Here is a 26,446-nt window from a genome sequence, read left to right as displayed (position 1 = left end):
AAGCATACTGTTTTATCAGCATCAGTAACAGAAACTAGAAAAAAACAGTCTACAGTGAAACTTGCTGCAGCAGTTTGTATATTAACTTGTTAGAGGGCAGTTATCTCAGCAAAAATAGTGCAATATACAGTTTGAAACGCTACTTTGGGAGGTCTTCAGTTTTTGTCTCAAGCGTCTTTCAGTAGCCACCATTGTCAGAAATTCAGAAGCTGTAAAGCTGCTACAAGTCCCTGCTTGTTGGCCAACACAACACATTTACAGTCATCACAGCCAGACAACCAGTATGACAATAAAACTGTACATAAAAATAAAGTTCCCATTCATTTAAAAAGATGTAAAAGCCTTAGCAGACTTAATATGTCAGAACAGCTCTAATGTCTCACAGTATACAGGTCCCTAGATGTGTGGGGAGGTATATACTGTTTTAAGTGTAACTTAATAAAAGGCTTAAATCTCAGGTTGAAGGTTTCAAAGTCTGTTGCACCTCTGACCAGCATCACAGCGATGTCTGTACTGACACACCACAAGAACAATCCTACATCACTTTAAGCTGGTGTTAAGTTGCTATTTAAAAAGGGCAATGTTAGTGAATGCCCCATTTCACTTCTAATGGGACCGCGCTGATATTAACCCTTATAGTTACTTGCATGTAGAAATAGTTTATTTAAGCGTCACCTAGAAGTAGCCTGTTTCTGAACTGCTTACCCTCAACTGTGGCTTTCCACTCTCAGTACTGTGTGAGTGAAACACATTTCTCGGTTTCCCCTCAACACCATTGGCATCCACTGAATCTTTTTTCTTCTTGTGATTAAATATTTGTGACAAGCAGACGCCAATGTGAAAACTCACAAATCCCCTCCCACCCCCAACCCAAAGCATCTGCAAAAGACAACCCTCAGTCCTTGGTGCTCAACTACATCTGTCATCACACCACTCAGATGCAGTGTACCCTTCAAAATGGGCTTTATTTTGTTAACATTTACAGGAACATCACTGACATTAATTTTTCCACCCGTTACATATGTCTATACTGTACAGATGCAACAGAAAAAAAAAGTCAAAATCCCATCCTCTGTTCTGAGACTTCTCTCATAGAGAACAAGGCTCCAGTCAGTGACAAGCTTCAGCAGTGCAGAAAAAAGTTCACACAGGAAGGTCCCCTGTCAGGATTCCCGGGAGAAAAATGGGAGTTGTCAGCTGGAACCTAATTCATGAAAAACGACCTTACACACTTGCTTTATACTCACAACGGAATCCATGATTAAGTTGCGATTTATTTGTGAAAAATTTACATAATGATGATGCCAACATGTGCGGTTTCATGATTTGATCCAATTTTGTGGAATATATAAAAACCTACTACTTTATCCACGATACGACTCGTATGCTTTAGGTACTCTTTAAAATTGGAATACAATGGAATCAAGGAAAAATTAAGGCAGTATGAGGAGGATTTTCCTAAAAACCAATGTATATACTTGTACAAAAATAGTCCCTCTCAATCAGCACTTATGACCCACTATAAGTGTGTGGCGGTGTCTGCATTGACAGAGACCGGCCCTCTGCCTCCATTTTCTGTTTTTTTTTCCATGTTGCTGTGTTTGGGATGTCTCTGGGCGTCAGGGTGTGAGGACTTGACTTATCAGAACGTAGCGACCGGGTGCAAGATTGTAGGCACACATCCAAGAGGAGGCTACGAAAATGGCGGACACACTGGCTGAACTCCCCACCCCCCTGCAAATATACAAAAGATCTTTCCAAAAAATGAGAGGGAATCTGGAGTTGGCTTTCATCTCTGGTCAGGAGGCATGCATATCTGGTGTTGTTGTGACGGGAAAGAGGGGCAAACTTTGAATGTTGCATTTACAAACCGCAACTGATAAATCCTACTCATTCTGCCTTTAAATTTTTAATTTAAATATTTTCTTTAAATACAACACAATATATATGGTGCCCCAAGGTTTCCAGCCCTGTGCCTGATTCATTACCCATCCTTTGTTAACTTCACACTGTTCAACGTGTCACTATTAACATTCAGTAGTTGCTATGAGACGGCGTAAACTACAATAACTCACTTCAATGAACTGTGAAAGAGGACAAGGAGTACCCAAACCAGTATCATCAACCCTGTTTCATTTTCTTAAAAAGGGACGACATATGAGTTTGTAATATGATAAGAATATAATAAATAATATTTGATCACAACTGTTTTGTTACGTGGTGCATGGCTGGAAACATTGCTTGTCACATCTTCATGGAAGGCAGCGAGTCAATACTTTGCCATGACGGGCAGAGAAAAGGCTTTGTAAACATAAACATAATTTAGATTTAGTCATCAACACAATGAGTCTGAGGCTTCAAAAAACTGCATGTGAAATTCTTCACATCATACTCTCTTTAAAGAAAACAGACAGACTTTTCCAGTATTTCACCTCATTGACCCTATGAATGCACGGAGTGCTCCACCAACCAGCTTTACAACAGGAGCCATTGTACAAGTCTCCCTTCATGCATTTATCTGGCATCTACTCTGCATTAGCAATGCAGAGCGCTCTTTACAGCTACAGAGTAGCACATTTGTATTCTCTAACACAAAACTCTGATGTCTCCCAAACAACAAGTTAGCACTCACTGTGACTTCCAATGGGGGGGAAAAAGAGCAAACCTAAATGTTTCCTGATAGGTCCACTTGGGGATGGAGCAAAAGTGCAGCATTGGTTGAGCAAGTTTGCAGTAAAATGAGACTTTTACAATGGCTACATCTAATTCTGCAAAACATGTAAATTTACATAGCGTGATGGGGAAATATGCAAACTGGTTCACAGAGAGCAGAATACTCTGGTCTTAATGTGACTGCACAGTAGGTTGACATCTATACTGATGATGTTACTACCTGGAGGAATATATGCTACTAAGAGATTTTACACAAGTTTTTAGAACAGTACACACGTTGGAGGAGGATTTGCGCACTGCATTGCTTCCTTAATGTGGCATTATGGAAAGCTCCCTTCTTTTACAGTGATTAAGAATAGCAGGACTCCTCTTTTCTTAAGGTAAATGAGGTGGCCAAGGTCCTCCCACTAGCTCATCTTGTTTTTGTTGCACGTTTTGTCATCCGCAAACAGCGGCATGCCCTCCCGCCCATCTTCTCCCCTTTCCTCCCTGGACAGGGAGAGAATCTTCATAAGGCCTACCTTAGCTTCATTATCCACCACCAATGCTCAGCTATGAGACACAGGGAAGCTACATAGGACTACATGAAGATCACAACACTTCAACTAATGCACAGTGCAAATAGGCTTCTCCCCCTCTCTTCCATCTCTCCAGCCTCCGGAGATGGGCAGGCGTTGAGGAGGTGGGGTGGAGAGGGTTAACTCCAGACAGCACCCCTGCTGGCAGGCAGCCTTTCTTCTTTCAGTTTGTTTTTCATTTTTGGTCTTTCTGGGAATCTCCTGCCCTTGGGGAGGGGGAGGTGGTGTGGCTGAGGGGCAAGGGTGGAGGGGTTGGGGAGAGGATTCTACTTGTACAGGCTCATGGTCGGGCTCTGGTACATGCACATGTAGGCATCGCACAGCAGGCGTCGGGCCTGGCCTTGGATGCTCTTTGGATCCAGGCTGTGCAGCTCCTCTGGGGTCATTTTCAGGTAGGCCTCTACCTCCGGACAGGGAGACACCTGGGGGATGTTGAAACCATTCTGCCCTCCTGCAAAGCCATAAGCACAATCATTAGAAACAATATAATCATTTGTAACGGCAAAGCATAGTAACTATTCGCAACTAATTATTAGTGTTTGGAAAAATAGAAGACTTTTAAAGATTTATTGCATCCAGTAAAATAAAATCAGTGACCCTGAAGTTGACAATGGCAGATATGAATGCAAAATTGTTTTTTAAATACTTTTGAATTTAACTTCTCCATTCCAGCACTTATTTTGTTGTTTATATGATAATTATGCACTTCAATTTTTGGTAATCTATTAGTTGATTATCCAACAACTTGAGCCAAAGAAATTAATGGGCAACTACCTTGATAACTGACTAATCATATAAGCCATTTTTATGCAAACCCCTCCAGTAGTTCCACTAGTCAGTATTTGCTTATATTTAGTTAACATGCTAGACAAACATTGTGTAAATTATCACCTATCAAACAACAAATCCATTAATTTTGAAAAAGAATGTGCAAGGCAAAATAAAAGAATTACTTTAATGATCCCAGGCTGGGAATTAATTATATAAATAATCTATAGAAGCAACCATATTAACAATTGTACCCAAGTCAGATTGGAGATACATTTAGAGCAGCAGTGATGTTTGATATCAAAGTAAGAATAAATAATCACACTGTATCTCAAAGTCTTACAGTGAATGACAAACCAACCTTTGGTTAAAAACTTAAACAGTAATTGCCTGAGTGCATGAAGGTGCAGCAAGTTTTTAGTTTAGAGTCTTCTTCACTGGGTTTCTGAGGTATTTTATTACCATCTGTGTCACCGCACACTCTAAAATTCTTTCACCAATGTTACAAAAACAATTTCCTCAACATATCCTGGACCTCATTTCAAGGATCAGTTAGATGTCATAACAAACGCAGCATCACAAGGCCATGACACCTACCGTCACGGTCAGCCATGCTGTCGAAGAAGAGCCAGGCGGAATCTGCGTTGCCGTACTTGACGAAGGCCACGTAGTGACTGGTTTCAATGCACAGCACGGCGAACAGCTCCATCCTCTGGCGGGGGAAACTGCCCTGCCGCCCTGTACCTTCTTGCAGCTCCTTGGGGACAGACAGTTTGCCGTGCCGATGGGTTTTCCTCCTCGGGTGGAGATGAACCTAAATCAGTACAAGCAGTTAAAAACCATCACACTGACTGCTTGTTACTGTGGTCTATTCAAATTGAACAAAATATGTTTAACATGCTACATATAACATTTAGATTATAAATCACATGAAATAAAAGCTTTGAAGTACATTTGAGAATTCACACTGCAAGATGGGCAATGGAAGATATAAGTCTAACAATATTTCAGTAAATTCACTGACCGGACTAAAATCTACTGTAGAAGCTGCTCTTCTGAAACATAACCTCTGCACTGACACAGTACGATTCCTTTGGATTTGGCGCCACCAGATGGATGATCATGAGCCACACTTTACAACCTAGTTTTTGTTTAACTGGTGTTGCAATAATGCCCTCTGTTGTTTACCTGTGTATTGCACTTTTCACAGAACTGTTTAATCTTGCCAGCCGTGATATCCCCATCCTCATAACAGTCTCGACACTCGTAGAGAGCCAGGCCTCCGCAGATTCGACATTCCCTTGGTGCTGGATAATAAGAACACATGCATTTATTCTTGCTGACACACTGCACAAAAGGTTTTTTAGCAGGTTTGGAAACACGGTAAAAAAGGTTCCTTCATCTCAGCTGAGTAGCAGTGACAACTCAGCGGCATTCCATTAACAAATGCCACGCAGCTCTGGAACAGCATTGATCGGCAAGAACACGTGATGCTTACACACTGGAAAAATGATTAGCTACAACTCACTGTCTTCAAGAAGGTCTGTGATGTCTAACTCTAGAGAGGGGAAAATCTTGTTGAACATTTTGAAGTCCTTGCCGAAACGGGGCATCTGGATGATAAGGCAGGAGGGAGCCTGGGGGTCAGGAAAAACATAAGAGAAAACTTGTGTTGTCACCAACAACACAGCATGGACATATCAGCGAAGCTCAGTGAACACAGGAACTGAAATCAAAACAGCAACAACAACTGTATAGCTAACATATTACCTTAACAATTAAGCCTAAAGAAGTGAATAGTGAAAGACAATCTTGTTTTCTGGAAAAGTTGGAGAGCTATCTAGAGTAATTAAGGGAAGAAATAAAAAGAGGATAAATAAATCTGAATATAAAGTGTTAGTTGCAGTGTACTCAGGACATGTGACTGTAACCTACAGTATGTGTGATCTTAGTTCTACATTTCTAGTTTGAATTAGTTGTCTGACCAGCAGTGGAAGCTGTTTTTGATCTAGGAAGTATCTTATTCACATCGCCCTTTCTAGGGGGGACAAAGACAACAGGACAACTGCAATTTGTGCAGGTATCAAAAGCACTTCCTATTGTACCAATATGTGATATTCATCTCACTACAAGCAGATCTGCTCAAATGCTTCCTGAAACATCAAGATTTTGTTATTCTATTCCAAAAACTTTGCTGGAGTAGGGTGTGGCAAAGCAAGAACTTAGACAGTTTTACACTTAGGTAATGATCTAGTTTATCTTGATCGAAGTATATTTTTAAATAATTTGAATTTCTGTTTTTGATCTAGGAAGTGTCATTTTTGGGACTGCTTTTGTCCTGTAATGTAGCCCTTCATTTCAGGAGCTGTGGGGTCGGTACTGCTGACGGGCTGGTAGGAAGACAGGACATGGATATAGCGGTGTTAAACCTTTTCCTTCCTCCAGCATTCTCACTTATCTCTCTGAAACAAAGCTCTTACTGTAGATCACTGTATGCGCCATGACAGGCGACATATCATTCTTTCCGTCTTTCTTTCTTTCCTAAAAAGCCTCTTGTTCTCCTCATCAACACTTAAACGACCAAAAGACAGGTCTAATTTAATCAACTTTGATTTAGAAAGGGAACAATAACGAAACATTTATGTACCCTGATAAAAAAACAATACATGTATTTTTTTTTTTTTACAAACTATTAACACAGGTACAATTTATCTTTTGTTTGAAAAGACAAAGCCATCCAGAAGTGACTGGTTCATTGCACAGTAAGCTAATGTCTTCTGAATTTTAATCTATCCAACACCTCACACTCCATTTCCATTCTCTTGTCTGTTGACTGCTTTTGTTGGATAGAAATGTTACATTTTGAATGGTAATTAAAATCCAAAGTTACATAGCAACCTGTCAGTATAACAAGAATATGAGATCACAGCAGCATAAGGTAAGAGACAGCACTATTATATTTCCCACTCAAATGATTTCACCCTGATTGTTTTGTTGAAACTGAAAACGTATACGTATACGTAAGTATAAAAATGTCCAATCACCATGGTTTTGTAGCGCAGTAAATTGTTAAAAAACTTCTAACATCTACATTACAGACAGCACTGTACATGATCAAATTATGTTCAAAGACTTATGTGATGTGGTAATTTAGAAGCTGGGGATGACTGCACCAAACTAGCATTATTCAGACCAATCACACATTGTTCTGCTCAACTCAAGCTAATCTGTTTTTTGTTTTCTAAAAGTTCAAACACAATGAAATTCACCTCTGCAAACTTTAGGTCACTGTTGATGAAGGACCACTCCAGGAGCTGTTGGATGGTGGGAACTCCCACCTTGTCCTTCTTGTCCATGAAGATCTGGTAAAAGTAACAGTCCTGTACCTTCTGTCCTGCTGACCTGGACAAACAACACAGCATTTCTGTTCATGTAAACTTGCATGTAGGTTTTATTCACATCGCCCTTTCTTGGGGGACAAAGACAACAGGACAACTGCAATTTGTGCAGGTATCAAAAGCACTTCCTATTGTACCAATATGTGATATTCATCTCACTACAAGCAGATCTGCTCAAATGCTTCCTGAAACATCAAGATTTTGTTATTCTATTCCAAAAACTTTGCTGTAGTAGGGTGTGGCAAGGCAAGACCATAGACAGTTTTACACTTAGGTAATGATCTAGTTTATCTTGATCAAAGTATATTTAAATAATTTGAATTTCCAAGATTGAGTAAGACTTTCAAGACTTTCTATGAAATGTATATAAATGACCTAAATAAATAACTTGGCTTATACCTTGGCCTCATGATCAAAGCAGACAGTTTAACTTGACATTGAACTGCTTTCTGCGACATCTGTATATTGTCCCGGTTAACTGCTAAGACAGATTCAACACTGCTGAAGTATTCCTTTCAAAGCCAGGTACATGTTTCAGATTAGTCATGTTATATAGCGTGGCTTTATAACTCAACCAGTGCTTGGCTTTGATATGAAAGCGTGAACACAGGTTTTGTTGTTCACTATAGAAAATACTATGGAAATACTACTGCATAACCCAGTTGTACAGTAGACTGAATTCTGCTCATTTGAATTGCGAAGATCATTAAACATGACTATAAAGGGAGTTTTCATAACATGACCTAAAAACTCCTACAGTTAAACCACTTTGCCCACACTGTGTGCAGCATAAGCACTGCAGCAGAAGTGGAACTTTATGTGACTGCGTAAATCTACATACTGCAGATTGAGACAAGGTCTGGTAGAGTTTCATTGTTGAGCAGTGATGTGTTTGGAATGACATTTCTGTAGTCTGGGGCTGGTCAGCAGTGACATGCAAACATATGTTCACCACGCCATGTCTTTCACATGGTTTATGTGTGAAAAGTAATAACTGCTGGCCTGGGAACCAGACAAATCTGTGAGCTCATGTTTTATTTGCTCTGGCAGATACGTCCGGTCCTTCTCCCGTTCAGTCAGATTTCCAGCTGGTTGGGCCAATCACAACCGTTTAACTCATACTGGTCATGCAAGTTTTAGATGATGACTTACAACTTGCAGAGCCTTTGTGCTTTGAACAAAATACACTATCACCCTTGTGCCAGGGACACTACGGCCGGCGTAAACCCAACTTAGTAAAATGAAGGGCCGTTGAGGTGTTGAGTTAAAAAACAACCAAGATGGCTCCAGCTGATATGGAACTTACTGGACTACTAGTATAAATTCTGATGGCAACACTTGTTCACAGACATGTTGATGCTACACCATCACAGCTCATCTCTGAATGCTGAAGGCTGTTTACATTTGTCCGTCGCTTGGTGCTACATCCCATTTCATTGCTCTGATTGGTTGTAGGTCTATCCAGAATAGCTTTTAGCTTCCTTTTAAAAAAAACAAAAAAACACATGCCTAAGACAGGGTGGTCAAAACCTACAATATGAGTCATGAGTCCAGAGGTATTTTGGTCTACAGCTGTTGAAAACACCCCTTGGAAATTGAAAATTAAGTGAGAGGCTCGCATTAGTGATTTGGTCACCTTTAACAACTGCATCACTCAACTATTTCAGCCATTTCTTTTGCTCTGTAAAAAACATTGCATCTCATTTGTGCCTTTACGCACTAGATGTAGCCAAAGAGGCTTCACATTTTTTTCAAAAGAAAACTGGCCCTTACCTTAGCTTGAGCAACGGGTCAACCCTCAGTATGTGATGAAAAAGGATATTGAGGAACTCCTCAGGATCTGCAGTACAAGAAGTGCTTAAATGAGAAATGAGGTAACGTTCCTGAATAAATGCTGCAATCTCGCACACTGTAAAAACTGTAGTCCATAGCATGAAATTGTATGCCATCGTAAAATAGCTTTTCCTTTTGTTTATTATATTTTATAGTTTCTAAAGAGTTTGTTTTATCCTGAAATTGTTATTTTATTTATCAGTATAACAGATTATTCAATAATAGTCACATTCAAATTCTCTGCACCGGTACAAAGAAACTTAAACAATCATCATGATATGGTCAAACTCATGACAATGAGCAGCGAAAAGTATGAAAAAACACCAATAAAAAATTCATCTGTCTCATTCTCCTACCTTTTTCTTCAGATGTAAACCCAGAGGCAGCTTCTACCTTCTCCAGGATCCTCCTTAGCTTCATCACTTTAGTGGCACAAACATACCCGTGTCTGGAGGACAAAGAACAAGCAAGTTATACACTAGCTAAATAGTCACATTTGGTTTAAAGACATCAGCTCTGCTAGTGAAATTTTGCATCAGATGTTACATTAAGGCTTTGACAATGAACTAAACAATGCAACCTATAAAATTCCAGATTGTGTTTTGTTTTATTTGTCTGAATTTAAATCATGTGCAAGCTTTTAAGTCCTGGAGAAACTTTACTATCTAATAGCTTTTAGCTTCCTGTGAAAAAAACACATGCCTAAAACAGGTGATGAGAACACCGAGTCAAAACCTACAATAACAGTAATGAGTATGTAATAAAAAAAAACACTCTGACTTACATGCGCAGGGGGTTGACTATCTCTGTGCGCAACAGCTCTTGTGTCTCTCTGTAATACTCCACGTCAGTCTTTGAGCGCGGTCTCAGCAGAACAGTGTCTAGTACAGAGCTGAAGGAAAAGAGACTGCAGAGCACAATACACAACCAAGGGAGTACAATTTATATTCATGTTTCACTCACATTAAAAAAAACATCTCACAAAAATATGAATATAGTCAAACTTCTTATGATGGATATATTTGTCCATCTGTTCGGTTTCATTTTATTTACTGTACCATGACTTTACTTGGAAGTGTTTTATATTATTTCTGAACTGGTCAAATTTAAAGCTAAAATTCTAAACTGGTCAAAGCACCTTGAAAGCATGAGATCGCCTGTAGTTTGGTGAAGAAGCTAAATTGCTTTGTTCAATGGCCCTTTGGCAGTGTTGGCAAAAACAACAGATGTATCACCATCCACTGGCCTCCTCACAGCAGAAATACATCCCCTTGTTACAGCCAGTGGGCAAAGTCAAAACAGTTTACTAATAAGCCTCTGCCTCTGGGCAAATACAGCACTGCTGGCTGAGGAAGCACAATATAGTCAATCAATACGACTGAAGTCCAGAGATGTTGGTATAATATGGTTTACACTGTAGCTGAACAAGTATTTACTGTTTGACCTAAAGAGTACTGACCAGAAGAGGGTTGAATCCAGGTAGCAGGAGTTGTAGTGGCCCTGGATGCCTTTCTTCTTTCCCACCATGACATCCAGACCATCATTCTCTGTGCGGGGCGGCGTGTTCTCGTGTACTACTTCACTTAGGTAACCCCCAAATGCTGCATAAACACACAGTAAGAGTGTAAACACAAAGCTTTTGGGGACAATAGTTAATTTGCTGCCTTTAATCATCCCAGTTCCTGTAACTGACTCACCAATGGAGTTGCACCGCTCTATGGGGTTTGAGGAATGATGCAGGGATGGGAAGCGGGAGTCAGGCCGGCAGCACTTGAGCTTAACAAATAGGGCTTTTTTGGGCGGGCAGGTGAAATACCTCGTACCTTTGAAGGTGCCGTCAGTACAACCTGGGCACTCTTCCTCCTGGAAGAGAAGGTCGAGATCACGTCATCTAATGACTGTCAGGTACTGCATGTGTGTGCAGTAAAGAAACATGGTCTTTCATTTATTCTGTCCTTTTCAAAATGCCTTACAGTAGGTCGGACTAAGGACCTGATCAGATATTATGTAACTGAGTTGCGATTGGCTGTTTAGTGACGCTGTATGCTGCATTTTCCTCAGACCTTCTACTAACAGTGGCTCATGTGTGTGCAAACTTTCCACAGAAAAATGTTAATATGTAAGGAATAAAGCACTGGTTTCTAACTTTGTGGTAATTTTTACACTTTGTTTATTGTAAGGATTACACAAACGAGATAGAATGTGTGTGAGCTTGAGAGGTGCTGGTAGGGCAGATTTAGTTACCTTAGAATACAGCCAGGTTTGCTGTTTGCAGTCTTTATGCTACGCTAAGCTACCCAGCTGCAGCCTTATACTGAATAAACACACATGAGAGCAGTAAGGAGATTTTAAGCCAACTCTCTGCAAGGAAGTGAATGAGCATCCTTCCCAAAAGGTCAAACTATGTCTTTAACACATTGTTGTATAACTGAATCAAGCAATGTGGTGAAAAAATAGTATTTACCTGAACAGTTATGTCATATTACTGGGATCAAAAAATCAAGATGGCCATATACAGTAAGTCCACTACTTTCCTGTCCAGCTCTTCAACCAGGAAGATGTAACAAATGTGTGGATGATCGAAACAAGCTTAAGTTAAGCAAGGGATGTTTGGCTGATATGTTTGTGGCCATCTGTTGTTCAGCAGTAGCAAAAGCAGTTACCAACGGCAAGCATTTAGTAAAAAAGAAATGAACACCTTAAAAGTGAAGGCTGTGGTGGGGGTGTTTGCATATTAGATTGCAATGCTTTGCATTCTTATGCCTGGAAATAGAAACCTACAACAGCAATGGTTACTAACAGAAGAAGCTTTTACTGAATAACATAAATTAAGACTTGAGTGCTGAGTGCTGCTGATAACGTCAGATGATAATCAGCTGATATGGGTGACACTAAACACTTTTTTGGGTAAGAGTTTATGTAAACTGTCTATATGTATTGAAAGTTGGAAATAGCAACTACGATAAAAAGGAATCACTCTCTTAGAAATATAGAAAACTGACCAAGATTGGCAAATTCTCACACAGGAACCCCCTTTTAGACGTAAACTAACACAATCGGAAAAAGGATTGGACATACACCAGTGCCTCAGTATCCCTAAATAATGTATTACATTTATATGTGCTAATGTTTTTCAACAGATCATCTCCTGATAGATAATTATATTATTTGTCCCACCAATATTATCCAGTCTCTCCGACTTTTCCCCTCCTTCTGATACTGAACACTAAATCAAACTTCCAACTTAACAATGCCGTGTTGCCTCACCAGCTCGAGCCCAGCCAAAGGCTCCAGCAGGCCAGGAGGCAGGCCCACCCAGCGGATGACACCACACAGAGGGGGATTCTCCTTCACCTCCACCAGAGAGCCCACCTCCAGACCTGGCTGTCCTCTGGGAGGTGTGGAAGGCCGCGGTGATGGAGGGGCAGCCGGTGACGGGGGCTCAGGTTGCTCTCCCATCACCGACTGAACAGAAAGTGAGAGAGGCCCATGGCTCATGTTGTCAATGGTCTTCCGGTTCAGGCTGAAGGGCAGAGAGTGGAACTTGTTGTCACTGGACAACGAGGCAGGGGGTGGGGCTCTGGAGGGCGGGGAGGACTGGTTGAAGTCAGGGGGTGTGTCAGTAAGTGACTTGGCGGGGTCCTCCCCAACTGAAGGAGAGAAAGCAGAAACCAAAATTCAATGTCTTTTTTTACAGTTAAAAGACCCAATATTATGTATGCTGCCTTCACTATTGAAGAGTAACTTAACACCACGCTGAGAATCCCTGCTTCATTGACAGTATGACAATTTTAACCACTAAAATCCAGCAAAAACAAGATTTTCAGATGGTGTTGAGTCACGGTTTAATAACTGAAGGAAGAAAGGAATCTGTCCACTACAAACACAAGGAATTTGGTTTTAAAGAAAGAGAGAATGAGATGAATAAAAAAAATGAGAGATCACAGTTTTCATGAACTAGAAGACAGAACCTATTTTAGTATTTCTAGTAAGCCAGTCCCAGAGTCTTAGGGCATTTTCACACTTTGTTTTTTTTCATGCCGGTCAGCAGTCCAGGAAATAGGTATGCTGTTCGAGTCCTGTCTAATAAAAGTAATGTTCCCATACAACAAAAATGCATTCTCAATTAACTTTCACCCAGGAAACTTCACTTGTTTCATGTAAGACACATACTTATCTTAACCAAAACCACAACCTAACCAAGTAGGTTTTTTTTCAATTCACAACATTAACCATGTGTTTAAAACGACACACCAATTGCCAGTCGTTTCTCGGGAAATGTTATTGACAATACAGTTTCGTTGTATGGGAACAATTTTCAAGGAGACAGGGTTGGCTGCTTAACTAACACGTTCTGGACACAATTTGGTGGTAGAACATCTTCTTTTGTGTGTTACAGTCATCACAAGTGACAAGAAAACATTATAGCTGAGGTATAACAATATCTGGACAGATAACTACAAGCAAAAGTCGGGTATTTAGAAAGACATTTACTGGTTATCCATGTTAGGCAGACTAGTTTGCAGTTGAGATGTCAACTTGCTATTTAAGTGAGGAAAAATTTGAAAAATGTATATGCGATAGTAGATACTCGTTTTGCTTGTAAAATGAAAAAAAGATCCACCGCTGATATAGACTCTTCTGTGGGAAAACTGTTGATGATGAAACTCCTTAAATCCTGAAGGAACAAACCACCATCCAGACTCTAGTATTCGGGTAAAGTGGGAAAATGCCCTCTGTTAAGACGATGTCTGACGTGCCGACTCCTCTTCCCATCTAATGTTGTTCTGCTCTGTGCTCTTCACTTTACACCTAAATTATTATGAGGGCTTTATCCACTTGATGTGCATTTATGTATCAAACGGACAATTTTCAGTGATGTGAGCCTTCTTTTTGCTAATTTAGTGAAGCCACGTTGGGCACAAATCATCACACCTTTCGAAACTCGCATTGTTCCATTTAAATATACGTGTTTGTGAAGTGACTGGAGTGTCACTCTATCTAAGAAGTCACAAAAGAAGAATTCCTCGTGTCTGCCATGACAGTTGAGTCAATATGTGCGCACTCCTTGCTAAAAGCTCAAAACTAGAGAATTTTGTGATGTCACTGGAAATCTATATGTCTTAACTGTAACTTCATAAGTCACCCTTTGCAGAAGTGAGAATTTCCTGAAATGATGTCCCGTTAGCCATCATAATGTGACTAGATTCTGGTCTGAGAAGTGCTTTTCTGTTTTCTACTGCTGCTGAAATCCAGGTGTGAAATTACATGAAACCTGTCCGTCACAGTCCAGTGTCTGTTTACTGGCCAGGACGATTCTGACATGTGCCAATATGGAAATTCCTTTTTAAAGAACATATAATGTAGAAAACAATGCTTGATTTAGAAATAGTGTCATTATGTCCATTTTATTTTTTTATTTAGTCTTTACTTTCCCCGTGTTCATTTCTAGACTTGTTTGACAGTGTAATACATTGTACATATAATGTATAATAATGTTAAATATTCTTTAATAAAAGGTATTTGTTTAGGAAAGCAGCCTTATCGTATTTGCATAATCCACATAGAAACTGTCTATTCTCATCCGGCTCAAACATACTGGCCAGCATATCGGTAATTGGTGAAACGGTTTCCTCTTAAATCATTATTGTATCGGTTTCAAATATCAGTCGAGCCCTGTCACTCAGAACAGATGTTACACAACAACAGCTTAACAGTTAATAAAAATAAAACATACATAACTTTTTGAATTCTTATTCATGATTGTTAACAATCCTGCATCATCTCAAGAAAGTCATCACAACATTTATTGTCTACCAGATTCACATAGTTTTCTCTCTGAATTTCAATTCTCAGAAGGAGCAACGCAAGATCACAAGTACTGACCGAATTGTCATGACAGGCAACATCAGTTCTTCTTGATCAAAGTGATTGTATATCCACGCTTGAACTATTCCCTCACTGAGTGAACCGTAAGTGTTTGGAAGTCTAGTATGATGACTTTGTGACAGAAAGAAGAAAGAAAAATAACCCAAAATGTGGAAAGCGAGCCTGAGGAATATAAAAAATTACACATTCAGAGGATGAGTAAGCAGTTGTGAAAACAGCATGTCAGCCACTTGACTGACCTCTCTGCAAGACTAATGAAATATTTTTGCAGGCACTCGAGTATTCTGTTTTGCTGTGGCAGGAGGCAACACTACAGTCATTTTACAGTCCTCATTTTGATGATTAGTAGCCTAAATTTCAGAACTTGAAAATGCTTGTATCAAGGTACATAACCTTTTGTGTATCTTGTTTTTTGTTTTGGTTGATTTGTGATGTGTCTAGATTTTGATAGAACATCAATTATAAATGTAATCAGGATTAGAACATGAATCTTAACCCAGAATGTATTAATATCCAGAATGCCATGTACATGTAAATAACAGCATGATAACCGGCCTCCGCCATCTTGACTACAGGAGACATTACCTTTCTTCACAACTAACACATATTGGTGATGGCAAGAGCAATGTCATTCCCCTCTAATAAAGAAAAGAAAGTTGAACTTGTAAAAATAAAAACACAAAAACAATGACACAATGTGCTGACTGAATCAGTCAGTCCTGACACTAGAATAAAGGCTTTTACCAATGCTTTGGCCTGAAAATAGGATTACACAGAAACTTTAAACTCAGAAATGCATCTGCAGCCATTACAACACAACAGCCAGTTAAGGAGTAATTTGCAGCGCTGAGCATTATTAAAAGCCTTAGGACGACACCAATTACTCCATGCAGGTGGAATACCACACTAAAATGGTGATGAAGAACAAGACTGGTGGAAAGGTCTTTAAAGCAAGCTACTGCAACAAACTACTGATTGTTGTTTTCCTGCTAACTAAACCATGTTTGCTTTATTTATTTTACTTTATCCCAGAATACAGTAATTACAGCCCATAACCTGCATATACTACACATACATACAGTAAATCTATTTTGTATGGAACATACAAACACCATTTCTCCCACTTGTTAAAAGAGTTAAACAAAAAAAAAAGGTTGTATAAAAAAAGGTTATAAAGATTTATTATGACTTAAGGTTTATTTGGATTATGGAGGTGGAATGTCAAAGATACTTCAGGGAGAGCCACCCCGAAGTATTTTCAATCTTAAAGAACAACAACAAACGTGTCACTCTGAGAGATGTGTATCCATATGCAACCTCTCTGTTTCTTATTTATTTTGTATTACTGCCTAAGAAGCAGACAACCGGAGAACACTAATCTCCTACCTCGCTTATGTTGAGCTTAATATCACCTACATCTACAGTCGATGTTTAAGGTTCCCAGTTACACTATGAAATATGCACAAATCTTTAATGGGAGCGCATAAAAAAATAAGATTAATACAAATAAATCACTTTCCCCCGTATACATCTAAAATGTTCCTATTCTGTAAGCTACTGGAAAACTATTTCTGTTCACAGATCAGATCAGTTGTGTTGGTAGGATTTCTTATATTAGCCAGCGTGGTGAAGACTGCTGACTACGACTATTTCAGCACCACAGCTCTGTTCAGTTGTTGCTAAAATGACATTACGAAGCTCACTTCATAAGTCAACTATTGGACAAAATCTCCTGATTAGGACCAGTATGTCAAGATTTTGATACATCGTCTCTTAATTACACACTATTAAGTCTCAGTTTGTAGATATTATTTATTGTAACTTTGTATTTTATTCATGTTATAAGGCACTTTTAGTCATATGAGTAAAATATATTATACATTTATACTCATTTTTTTTATCCTATTCTTATTTTAGTTTATGTGCCTCCTTTTCTTTTACTTTTTATACATACCTGTAATTATTTCTGTTGTACTGCTGCAATAATAAATAAATAAAACAATAAAGGTGTAAGTTATTTCACCTTAAATAATTCACAAAACCTGTGAGCTTGATCAGTAAAAAAAATAATGATGCTTTATGCTTTTAGCAGGTGGGAGAAACAGGTCCCCATACATGACCTTTCACAGTTGCTAAAACCATCTAAACTGTATTGTATGGTACTTTTGGACACTTCTATTTAGAGCGACCAATACCAGAAGAGTACATATTTATTTTAGCAGAAATTTATTTATTTGGCCCAGCAGAAATGTTACCTCTGATCTAGCCAATAATAGCAAATTAAAACTATACAGCACAGGGAACAGTGTGCTGAAAACGGATTAGTATGTAGCTTGTTGCAAACAGTAGCTTGCCGGTAAGATGGCTGACATCCCATGAGTACCAGTGTTTTACCTTCATCAATGTACCATGTGCTTTTGGATTTGGACTGGGCTGGGGGATCAACAGAGCTGCCATTTAAAGTATAGTAAAATTCAGACTTGCTTCTACTGCCACACTGATGACCTAATCCTGTAAATAACACAAGCGCATGAAAAAAACAGATATAAACAAAATGTGCGTTGGAGCATGTTTTGTCCCCTTTTTTTCAACAGCAGACCAAGTGAGAAATAAAAGGGGTTGAAAAAAGGTCAATAAATCAGCAACAGCAGTCAACAGTTTTCTCCATAAAAGAAACACAAAAAGAGAACTTAAAAACAATCAGGGAAATAACATTATCTATTAACGTCAAATCAATGCAGCTGTCACGGGAGTTTCTCATAGTTTGTATAAAATTGAGTTAAGCATGCCCTCTGTTGATATTGACTTTTTTTAAAGGGACTTTCCACTAAAAGTGTTTTATCTGTTGTTATTCTTAGCTTTGCTTGCCTAAAATATTTCTTTGTTTGACCAAGCTGTTTCAATGTAAGAGTTTTCTAAAACAAAGCAAAGACTTTTTCTATTATAACATAGCCAAAAACAGTTTGATTGTTTTTCACATTTCTAGAATCACAACCAGGCAGTTTTGATGGAATGTCCCTTTAAGAATTATCATCCCACCAAGCGGTGGATACGTCAGTGAGGTTTGTATCATAACAGCAGTGCAGTACCTTTGCTCTTTGGTTTGCTTTGGCCAGAGGACGACTTGTCACTGTTGGTGCCTCTGGGGGCAAAACTGTGCTTTTGCAGCCTTTGGTCCTGCATGGAATATTCTGTACAGCCCAGAAATACATCCACATTAGACGCACGACACCCCGTCAGCCTGGTTAAACTACCATGCACCTCAGCCAATTTGCAATCTACATATTGTAAATTTACACTGACCCTCTACCATTTTCCTTTAAGGTTTTCAATCAGTGCAGTCCGATAACCACAAGTTTGATAAACACATTCAAAAGAGACTTATGATGTTCAGGTTCACACTTGTATTTTGGGTTCTACTAAAACGTGTGTGCATGGTTTATTGTTCTCTACACATTATTTTTCTCATACTGTCCGTCTGAATATACCAGTATTTACTTGTTTTAGTGCCTGTCTCTGTAAAAGGAGCTGTACTGGAAATACAAGGAAAAACAGTGGGTTGGGATTGCCTCCACACGGCTCTCACCCTGAAGTTTTTATCATGGCCTCTTACACTAAAATGCACGTGTGGCCAGACCGTCTATCACAACATACAACAGAGAAACTTGGTAGTGACTTCATTCTCTGCTCAAGACGTCATTACTCCACTATAAACTTTACATAGCAACTATTTGTTTGCTGCTTTATTAATGTTCTGAATGTGGCACTCAGTGCCTTTGAGAGCCCTCCTGAGATCCAAGACTGCTCCAATTGGCTTGTGAAAAAATATGGCACCTTTGCAAAGGTAGTTCTTAAGCTGTGGGTGGAGATACGCAGGGGACAGTATATTGTAAGGGCCAGCATGTGACATAGGAAGGGGAGCCAAATGTGAATGGTTCATTGAATCCCATGTTTTCTGAGCCACAAAAAACTGACTGTGTTGTCTTATTTCACAGTTTGTGGGATCGTAGGCACTCCAGATACCCAAATGTATGTACACAAGCACTGGAAAAGTGAGTTTATCATGATATGTCCCCTTTGTATAGCCGATAAGAACTGGTCTCTCATACTCTATTTTAGAAGGAACACTCCAGACGAAAGATGTTGTATTTAACTGCACACTGACCATAACTTGCCTCTCACTTTGCACACAGGCCGACAGTCACAAAGGATGGTTTTCACTGTCTAGTATCACAAGCATGACTGAACAAATGAATGACATATTATATTTCGGGGGTAGATTTGAAACAAGCTCTACTTGGTGACAATATATACATCATGTAGCCTGTCTAGGGAGTACAAAAGGGATATGACAAGTTTAGAAAATAAAGAATCCCAATCTTTAAGACGTTATAGATGCAAGTTTAAATAGTCAGAGGCGGCAGTAGCACACATAAACAAATCAATATGCCAATGTTGAGAACAAAGAGCCTGAGTATGTCACTTGCCTTTCAAAAACAAGTGAGACATCCAACACAAAAGGCTCTCTGTTCCCGCTGCAAGCACAACACAAACTCAGAATGCTCTGAGGGAGCTCAGGGCTGGTCCAAGAGAGGGACAGCTGAATGTTTTCTGAAAACGTTGAGGTTTCAGGACATTCACATGGTCCGTAAACACATACTAGGTGACTCACCTGGCATTACGTCACAGATGGGGACGAGTCGAGTGTGCTCCAAACTGGCAAAATTACACAGCAATTTCCCATCGAACACACCATCCCAGTCCCCGATAGGATTGTCCTGGAAGAGTTGGAGACATGAGAACCTTATAACCCTGCCAGGCGTTCATTATCTCTGTAAAACTGATCTGTTGCCACACAAATCTTCTTGTGGTTAATAAGGTATTTTGTCTTATCGCTCTAAAAATGAAGCGTGATCCTTGGTATTGTTATGATCCAAACTGCTTATCTCATCTTCTCCACCAAAACAACAGATCTTCCTCCTCAAATCATTCCACGGGAAATCTCGCAAGCAGAACCACAGGACTCTGCTTCAGCGGGATGATCTAGGATAAGCGTGAGGCCAGTGCCACTAGCTAGAGAAGGCAGGGCGAGGCTGGACGCAGAGTGAGGCAGAGCAGTGGGCTCCCCTCAGCTGCCTGCTGGCCTCTTGCCATGCTGTTGGGTCATACAGCACTAAGTCTTTACCTCACTCCCCGCGTGACTGCCTTGCCTTTGTGTGGGTGGCTCAGATGCACTGAGTGGGCTGCTGCTGCTGCTGCTGCTGCTGCTGCTGCTACCGCTGCTGCTGTTGCTGTTGCTGTTGGTGCTGCTAACGATTAGCAGTCAAATGCCTCAGTTATGTGTTTCAATCTCTCTATGACTACAATACCTCTACCGCCTGACAACAGTAGTCATAGATACCAGCTACTGTGATCCCAGGCAACAAGACATGTTCCTTGAACATACAGAGGAACGGTCATGAAAAACAAAACAAAAACACAGCATGTCATGACAGAAGACATCTCATAGCTCTGTGCATTAAAGCTGAAATGTGTAACTTTCTGCACGTTGCCGCCCTCTACTGAGGCGAGGACACTGTAAATAAATGAACTACACAGCATCCAAGTCGTAATTGAAATATCATCTCACTTCATTATAAACAGCTACCTGAATGAAACACTGACATTTTTTAAATTACATGAAACTAAATGCAAAAAACGTAGATTTTACAATATGGGAGTAAGTTTCCCTTACAGTATGAAAGCTCTGGTTTTAACACTTTATTTCTATTTACAGCCATTTTCATGTGAAAGTGATTTGCATTAGACACGCAACAATTAATCAATTCATCGATTTGTTATCAACTATTAAATTAATCGCTAACTATTTTGATAATCCATGAATTGGTCTGCGTAGTTTTTAAAGAAAATTATGTCAAAATGATCCGATTCCAGCTTCTTCATTATAATTCTGTTTTTTTTTTACTCCTCTATGACAGAAAATTGAATAACTTTGAGTTCTCGACCAAACAAGACATTTGAGAATGTCATCTTGGTTTTCGGGAAACACTGAAAACATTTACACCTTTTACTGACATTTTATAGACCAAACACTGATTGGTTAATCAAGAAAATAATCGTCAGACTACTTTGTGTCCCCATTAGCGTTTCCAGGTCAATTAAAACAGCTAAATCTCTTCTTCTTCAGTTAGTTAGTTAGTTACTGAATCGCAGCCCATAAACACTACATGTAAACCAGCAGCCATTCCCAAGCGGTTGCCCTGATAAAAAAGATTGATTTCATATTTCGACACTATCTGACAATATCAACATAATGACACATATAGGTTTTTTTTTATATATATATAGGGGTCTGTTTATTCTTCTTTTTGTTTGTTTATTTTTGGTTTGGTTTGCTGTTTTTGGTTGTATGTAGGTACATTGCCCTTTGCAATGTGAATCATAAAAACATAACGACATGTGTCTGCTGTGTATTCAGCTATATTGGCATTTAAAATAAACAATCACAGACAAAGTTTGTAACACTTATAATGTTATAACTATTTTATATATATATATTTTCACTATAACTACTTTAATGTACAAAATACTGATATCTTGAAATAAATGCCAAGAATGCCAGGGACCAGCAATTAACTTAACTTAACTAACTAAAAGTTTGACATTTTGGGAAATCCCTTTTGCTTCCTGTAAAGCTAGCTAAATAAAATGTATCTGTACAAAACCTACATGTAAGTGTAATAACAAATCGCCGTTTCACAAGGGTGTATATGGCAGACTATTTCTTGACCGGGACAATTTGCAAGGCAAGCAGCAAAGACTCCAAAGAGTTAAGAAATAGTTTGACACATCATCCCGTAAAACATGTTGTTTTAAATTAAACAAACAAGATAAACCTGTTTAATTAGTGAGCTTCAGAGGTGCTGGTTGGTGGTAGCTTGTCTTTGTGCTAAGTTAAACTAGCCAGCTGCTGGCTGTAGCTTCATATTATTGTACAAACATGAAAGTGGTGTCAACGTTCTCATGTTACTGTCAGTTGGAAAATGTTGAACTTTTCCTTTGATGGAAACAAGTCATGTTGTCAGAGATTTAAAAAGAAATAGAAAAAAAGAAAAGGAACTTGATTTTCTTTCATTTAAGTCTTAAACTTGGTATATTTGTCTTTTATTGTCTTTATAAATTAACCTTCGTGTTCTTTTAGGCAAACAGCTGTGGACACAATAACAATATTAACCTATTTAGATAGAGCCTTACTTACCATGTCAACTCCCACATAGTAGCCCAGGCTCTCATTTCCCGGCAGCAGGTCACAAAAAATGATGGTGCCTCTCTCTGGCCCGTCCCTAGTCTGCACCAGAACCCTGGAGTTAATCTCCAGTGGAGGGAAGTCCTGGTCCTCTTCCACGAGATTGACGTGGTCCACCTCCAGCTCGCCCAAGGTTTCGTCGTCATCATCCTCCCAGAGTTCAAGCTTGTCCAGTGCCACAAACACACCGCACTCATCCTCACAGCGGAAAAGTTGGCGGCCCTGGTAGGAGCCCTCCGTGAAGCCCTGGCCCCGACCCTCCTCCTGGGAGACGGACATAAAGCAAGGATGATGACGCAAGTGTAGAGAGTGAGACAGAACAGGAGCAAGAGGGATGAGCAACACATTTGCCATAAAAAGTAGGGCAAGTAGCGAGGCTGCTTGCTCAGCATTCTTCAGTAAAGGGATATCAACATCATAGAGCTGTGAGAGCATATGATCGATTACTGCAGCAGGAATATGACTTGTCTTACTGCAATGATAAATGCATTCAAAAAGTTCTAGCACAGAGACTGGATGCTTGGAAAGCATACTGTGATATATTGCGTTTCTTTTCTCACATGCAGGCTTTAGATATAAATGAGATAATCTCTATTTGGTGGGAGCATTAAGTAAGAATTGTATCTGAAGCATATGTGCAAACTCTGAGGCCTGAGCTACAGTCTGAATGTCTGAGCTCCAACAACCCACTCAAGAAGACTCCAGCTGGACCCAGTAGAATAAAAACAACTTTGTACTACAATAAGCAACCCTTTGTATTTTGTTACTTACGGTAGAAACAGAACAGAATGAATTATGGCATGACATCAAATAATCAGATTTAGTTTTTAGATGAAAGGAATAGTTAAAATGTTGTCAATATCTGCTCATGTCAGTCAAAACACTGCTGCCTTGTTTCAGCCTCTTCTAAAACAACATTTGTAGCCGATCTCTATATTTAAAGGTCCCAAATTATTCATATTTTCAGGTTCATACTTGTATTTTGGGTTCCATGTTTTTACGCATCTGCACTCTTGGTGTCTCTGCGCCATCACTGCAGCCAGGGAATGACTGTAGCGTCACAGTAGGCACTTTCTACCTATATATAGTACAGTTGTGACATCAGAACTGTACAAAAGTCCTGACGGCTCGTTTAAAGACACAGTTTCTGAATACAGGCTGTGTGCATTTTTCTGTGGAGATTTTTGTTACTTTCACAGTATTTACATAGCACCTTGATGATGTACTCCTGCCATTAAAAACTGTTTCCTATAAAAATGTCTTCACAGTCAAGGTGATGTTTGCTTGTTCTTTTTGTTCTGTTGGTGTTGAACTGTGGTTCTAGTGCAAGTTAAAAATAATTGTCCTATCTGTTTTCTTTTTCTTATTATAAGAGAAACCGGAACCAGTGTCATTTGTTACTGTGTAACTTAAACAATGTCTCTCTGACACTGAAATAAATATTCCTACTGTAGTAGAGCTGTCTGGCACAATGAATACAGAGGACACCAAAAATAGTCTAATCTCTAAATCTATAAGAGAAACAGAAGATACACAAGTTCTTACCAGCAGCTCTACTCCAAACCAGATTCCAGAGAGGGCTCTGTCAGGGAGCAGCGAGCCCTTGAAGCGGACCACTCCAGGCAGAGGTTCATCCCCTGAACGCAGCTGGACGCGCACATTCGAACCACAGTCAATATCGCGTACACGCTCTAGCCGTGACTTGTTGCAGAGCAGGGCATACCGCTCCTCACAGTTGGTAATGGGGAATAGCAGCTCAGCCAGCTTCTCATCCAGCTCCAGGACGTCCCGCTCATCCAGGCTCAGCACCACGTTGGTCTGGTCGAGGATACGGAGACTTTTTTTGCCCTTGCATGGGGGCAGTGTGCGCCCCAGGCTGTTGCGCTCCTGGCAGGCCTGACCAAGACTGCCACGAGGGATCCTCAGGGTCTTCTGGGAAGGCTTCTCCACCGCACACTCCTTTATGACAATGTAGAAGCGCCAGTCCTCCCTGAAGCCCCCACTGGGCTTCTCCTGGCTCCACAGGGCAGAGCTCATGGCTGCATGCTAGGCAGGAGGTCCAACATCAAGGCAAGCTTGACCTGTGGTCAGTGGGAGGAATTAACAAATGACCACTTTTAAAAGAAAGAAAGACGCATACATTTGGAATAATGAGTGAAAGCTTGTTTTAATTATTTTCTTTCAGACTTTGGCATAACCGACTTTGGCATAACAATTAACCCATTAATCATTTGTAAATAAATGGCTGATGGAACCTTAGGTAAACAGTCATTATTGCATTAAGGTGAAGTTAATTATTTTCTGAAAGCAATGCAATTTTATTTATAGTGCCAAATCATAACAAAAACGATCTCAGGACACTTTACAGAGTAGGTAAAGACCACACTCTATGACTTATTTATGATTTACATAGACCAAACAATTCCTCCGTTGAGTACGGTTATTGCTGATTATTGCTTTTTAATTACCAGATCTCTGATCCAGTTTGCTTGTTGGGGTTTGTTGTGACCTGATGAAGGTCGAAAAGACCGAAACATTGTGTCATTCAAGATTTCTAGCTGTAAGCAGACGACGGGTGAGAGTTTTCCTGTTTGGGTTTTTTGTGAAAAATGGCTCATGATGTGTACTCTCCCTTTCTACTGTCATTCCTGTGCAGTACACCTGTTTTTTAGCAGGACCTCATGTAACATTACACATATCTATTTGAATATGCTAAAAATAGACAGTGAGCAAACTCAGATACCAGACAATTGGATTTCCCCTGATGACACCTCAGATATGATGATCAACCACCCAGCACAGTCAAGAGCACACTACATCCGCCTATAGTTTCAAGCATGACAGTGTTATTAACTAGCTTGGCTAGTTTATTGCGGTTTGTATCAACATTAAGGCAATGTTATTATGGCTTTCAACACAGGTTAAAAAAATAATAATACTAATTTCAACCTGACATGGGCTAGAACCACTAATCTGATTTGACGTGTACTGAGCGTGTCCATTGAGGTGACAACAACAACGTTTAATACCGTTGTATTTATTCCAGAGTCGGAATCACTGACAGCAATATAATGACTCGTGTTCAAGAACATTTTCAACAACCAGAGCAGCAGTGTGTCATCAGTGTGTCATCCCCAGGCAGAAGCTGTCAGTCCCAGGCCCTTTAACAGAGGGAAGTAGCTAACGTACCGTCAGCTAAAATTCACCAAATAGACTTCTACGTCCAATGATAACAACGCGGACACCTTACCTTTGATACGCGTCAGTTCAGTTAGAGGCTACAGATGACTGCCATCTCAATTAGATACAGGCCTCTGAAAACAAGCTGGATACGTCCCGTAATAACCTCTGATTAGCCAAACGGCTGGCTAATGCTAGCGTCCTAACCAGCAAAGTATCAGGCTAAAGTTAGCATAGCGAGCTGAGCGACAGCGAGCAGGCTGGCAGAGGACTGCCCCCCTCTGCGATATGCTATCAGCATTTAGATAGATCTGTTCTCCATGGGAAATACGTGAAATAATACAGTGTGTCGCTATGGCTATGAGATATATTATTTACAGGAGACGACCTCACGAAACTTAGTCTATGACGCCACTTACTCCCTGACAGGCATTGGACATTCGCTGCGTTCTCAAGCGCTGATTGGCTGTTCATTGTGTTCGTCACCAGGTCCCACTCGGTGGGGTTTTCCCATGAATGGCAGAACACATAGTTAGATTGAAGTGTAGCTTTCAGGGCAGACGACCCATGCAGATGACGCTGTCTCTGTGGCATATTCAACAAAAATGCGATACTAAATTATTAGAAAAAAAAACCCATATACCAAATTATTATTATTATTATTGTTATTATTATTATTATTATTATTATTATTATTATTATTATTATTATCATCATCATCATTATTATTATTATTATTATTATTATTTGCAACATGTACTGTATATATAATCAAAAGTGAAATAGCTCATTATGCAGAATTGGTCCAATTGAAAGTATTA

At 39.7% G+C, this 26,446-nt stretch overlaps 1 protein-coding gene across 4 annotated transcripts; it reads right to left on the bottom strand.

Moving 5' to 3' along the window:
• Positions 1 to 922: 922 nt before the first annotated feature.
• On the bottom strand, positions 923 to 26,004 carry cyld (cylindromatosis (turban tumor syndrome)). 4 transcript variants are annotated; one of them, XM_083913494.1, is made up of 17 exons: positions 25,696 to 26,004; positions 23,991 to 24,526; positions 22,398 to 22,709; positions 19,812 to 19,917; positions 18,229 to 18,330; positions 17,534 to 17,650; positions 12,518 to 12,900; positions 10,948 to 11,113; positions 10,710 to 10,851; positions 10,035 to 10,157; positions 9,607 to 9,698; positions 9,191 to 9,257; positions 7,289 to 7,421; positions 5,548 to 5,656; positions 5,208 to 5,326; positions 4,617 to 4,833; positions 923 to 3,702 (listed from the first exon to the last, which is right to left on the bottom strand). In XM_083913494.1, the coding sequence occupies exons 2-17, from the start codon at positions 24,480 to 24,482 to the stop codon at positions 3,518 to 3,520; spliced, it is 2,865 nt and encodes a 954-aa protein (XP_083769620.1). In that variant the 5' UTR covers positions 24,483 to 24,526; positions 25,696 to 26,004; the 3' UTR covers positions 923 to 3,517. The 4 variants fall into 4 exon arrangements, with proteins under 4 accessions (XP_083769620.1, XP_083769619.1, XP_083769621.1 ...); XM_083913493.1 differs by having other exon boundaries at positions 10,710 to 11,113; XM_083913495.1 differs by lacking the exon at positions 17,534 to 17,650.
• Between the last annotated feature and the right edge of the window lie 442 nt (positions 26,005 to 26,446).

The sequence above is a fragment of the Echiichthys vipera genome (genome assembly GCF_963691815.1).
Source record: "Echiichthys vipera genome assembly, chromosome: 1".
NCBI classification, from domain to species: domain Eukaryota; kingdom Metazoa; phylum Chordata; class Actinopteri; order Perciformes; family Trachinidae; genus Echiichthys; species Echiichthys vipera.
This window is presented reverse-complemented; position numbering and strand designations above follow the sequence as displayed.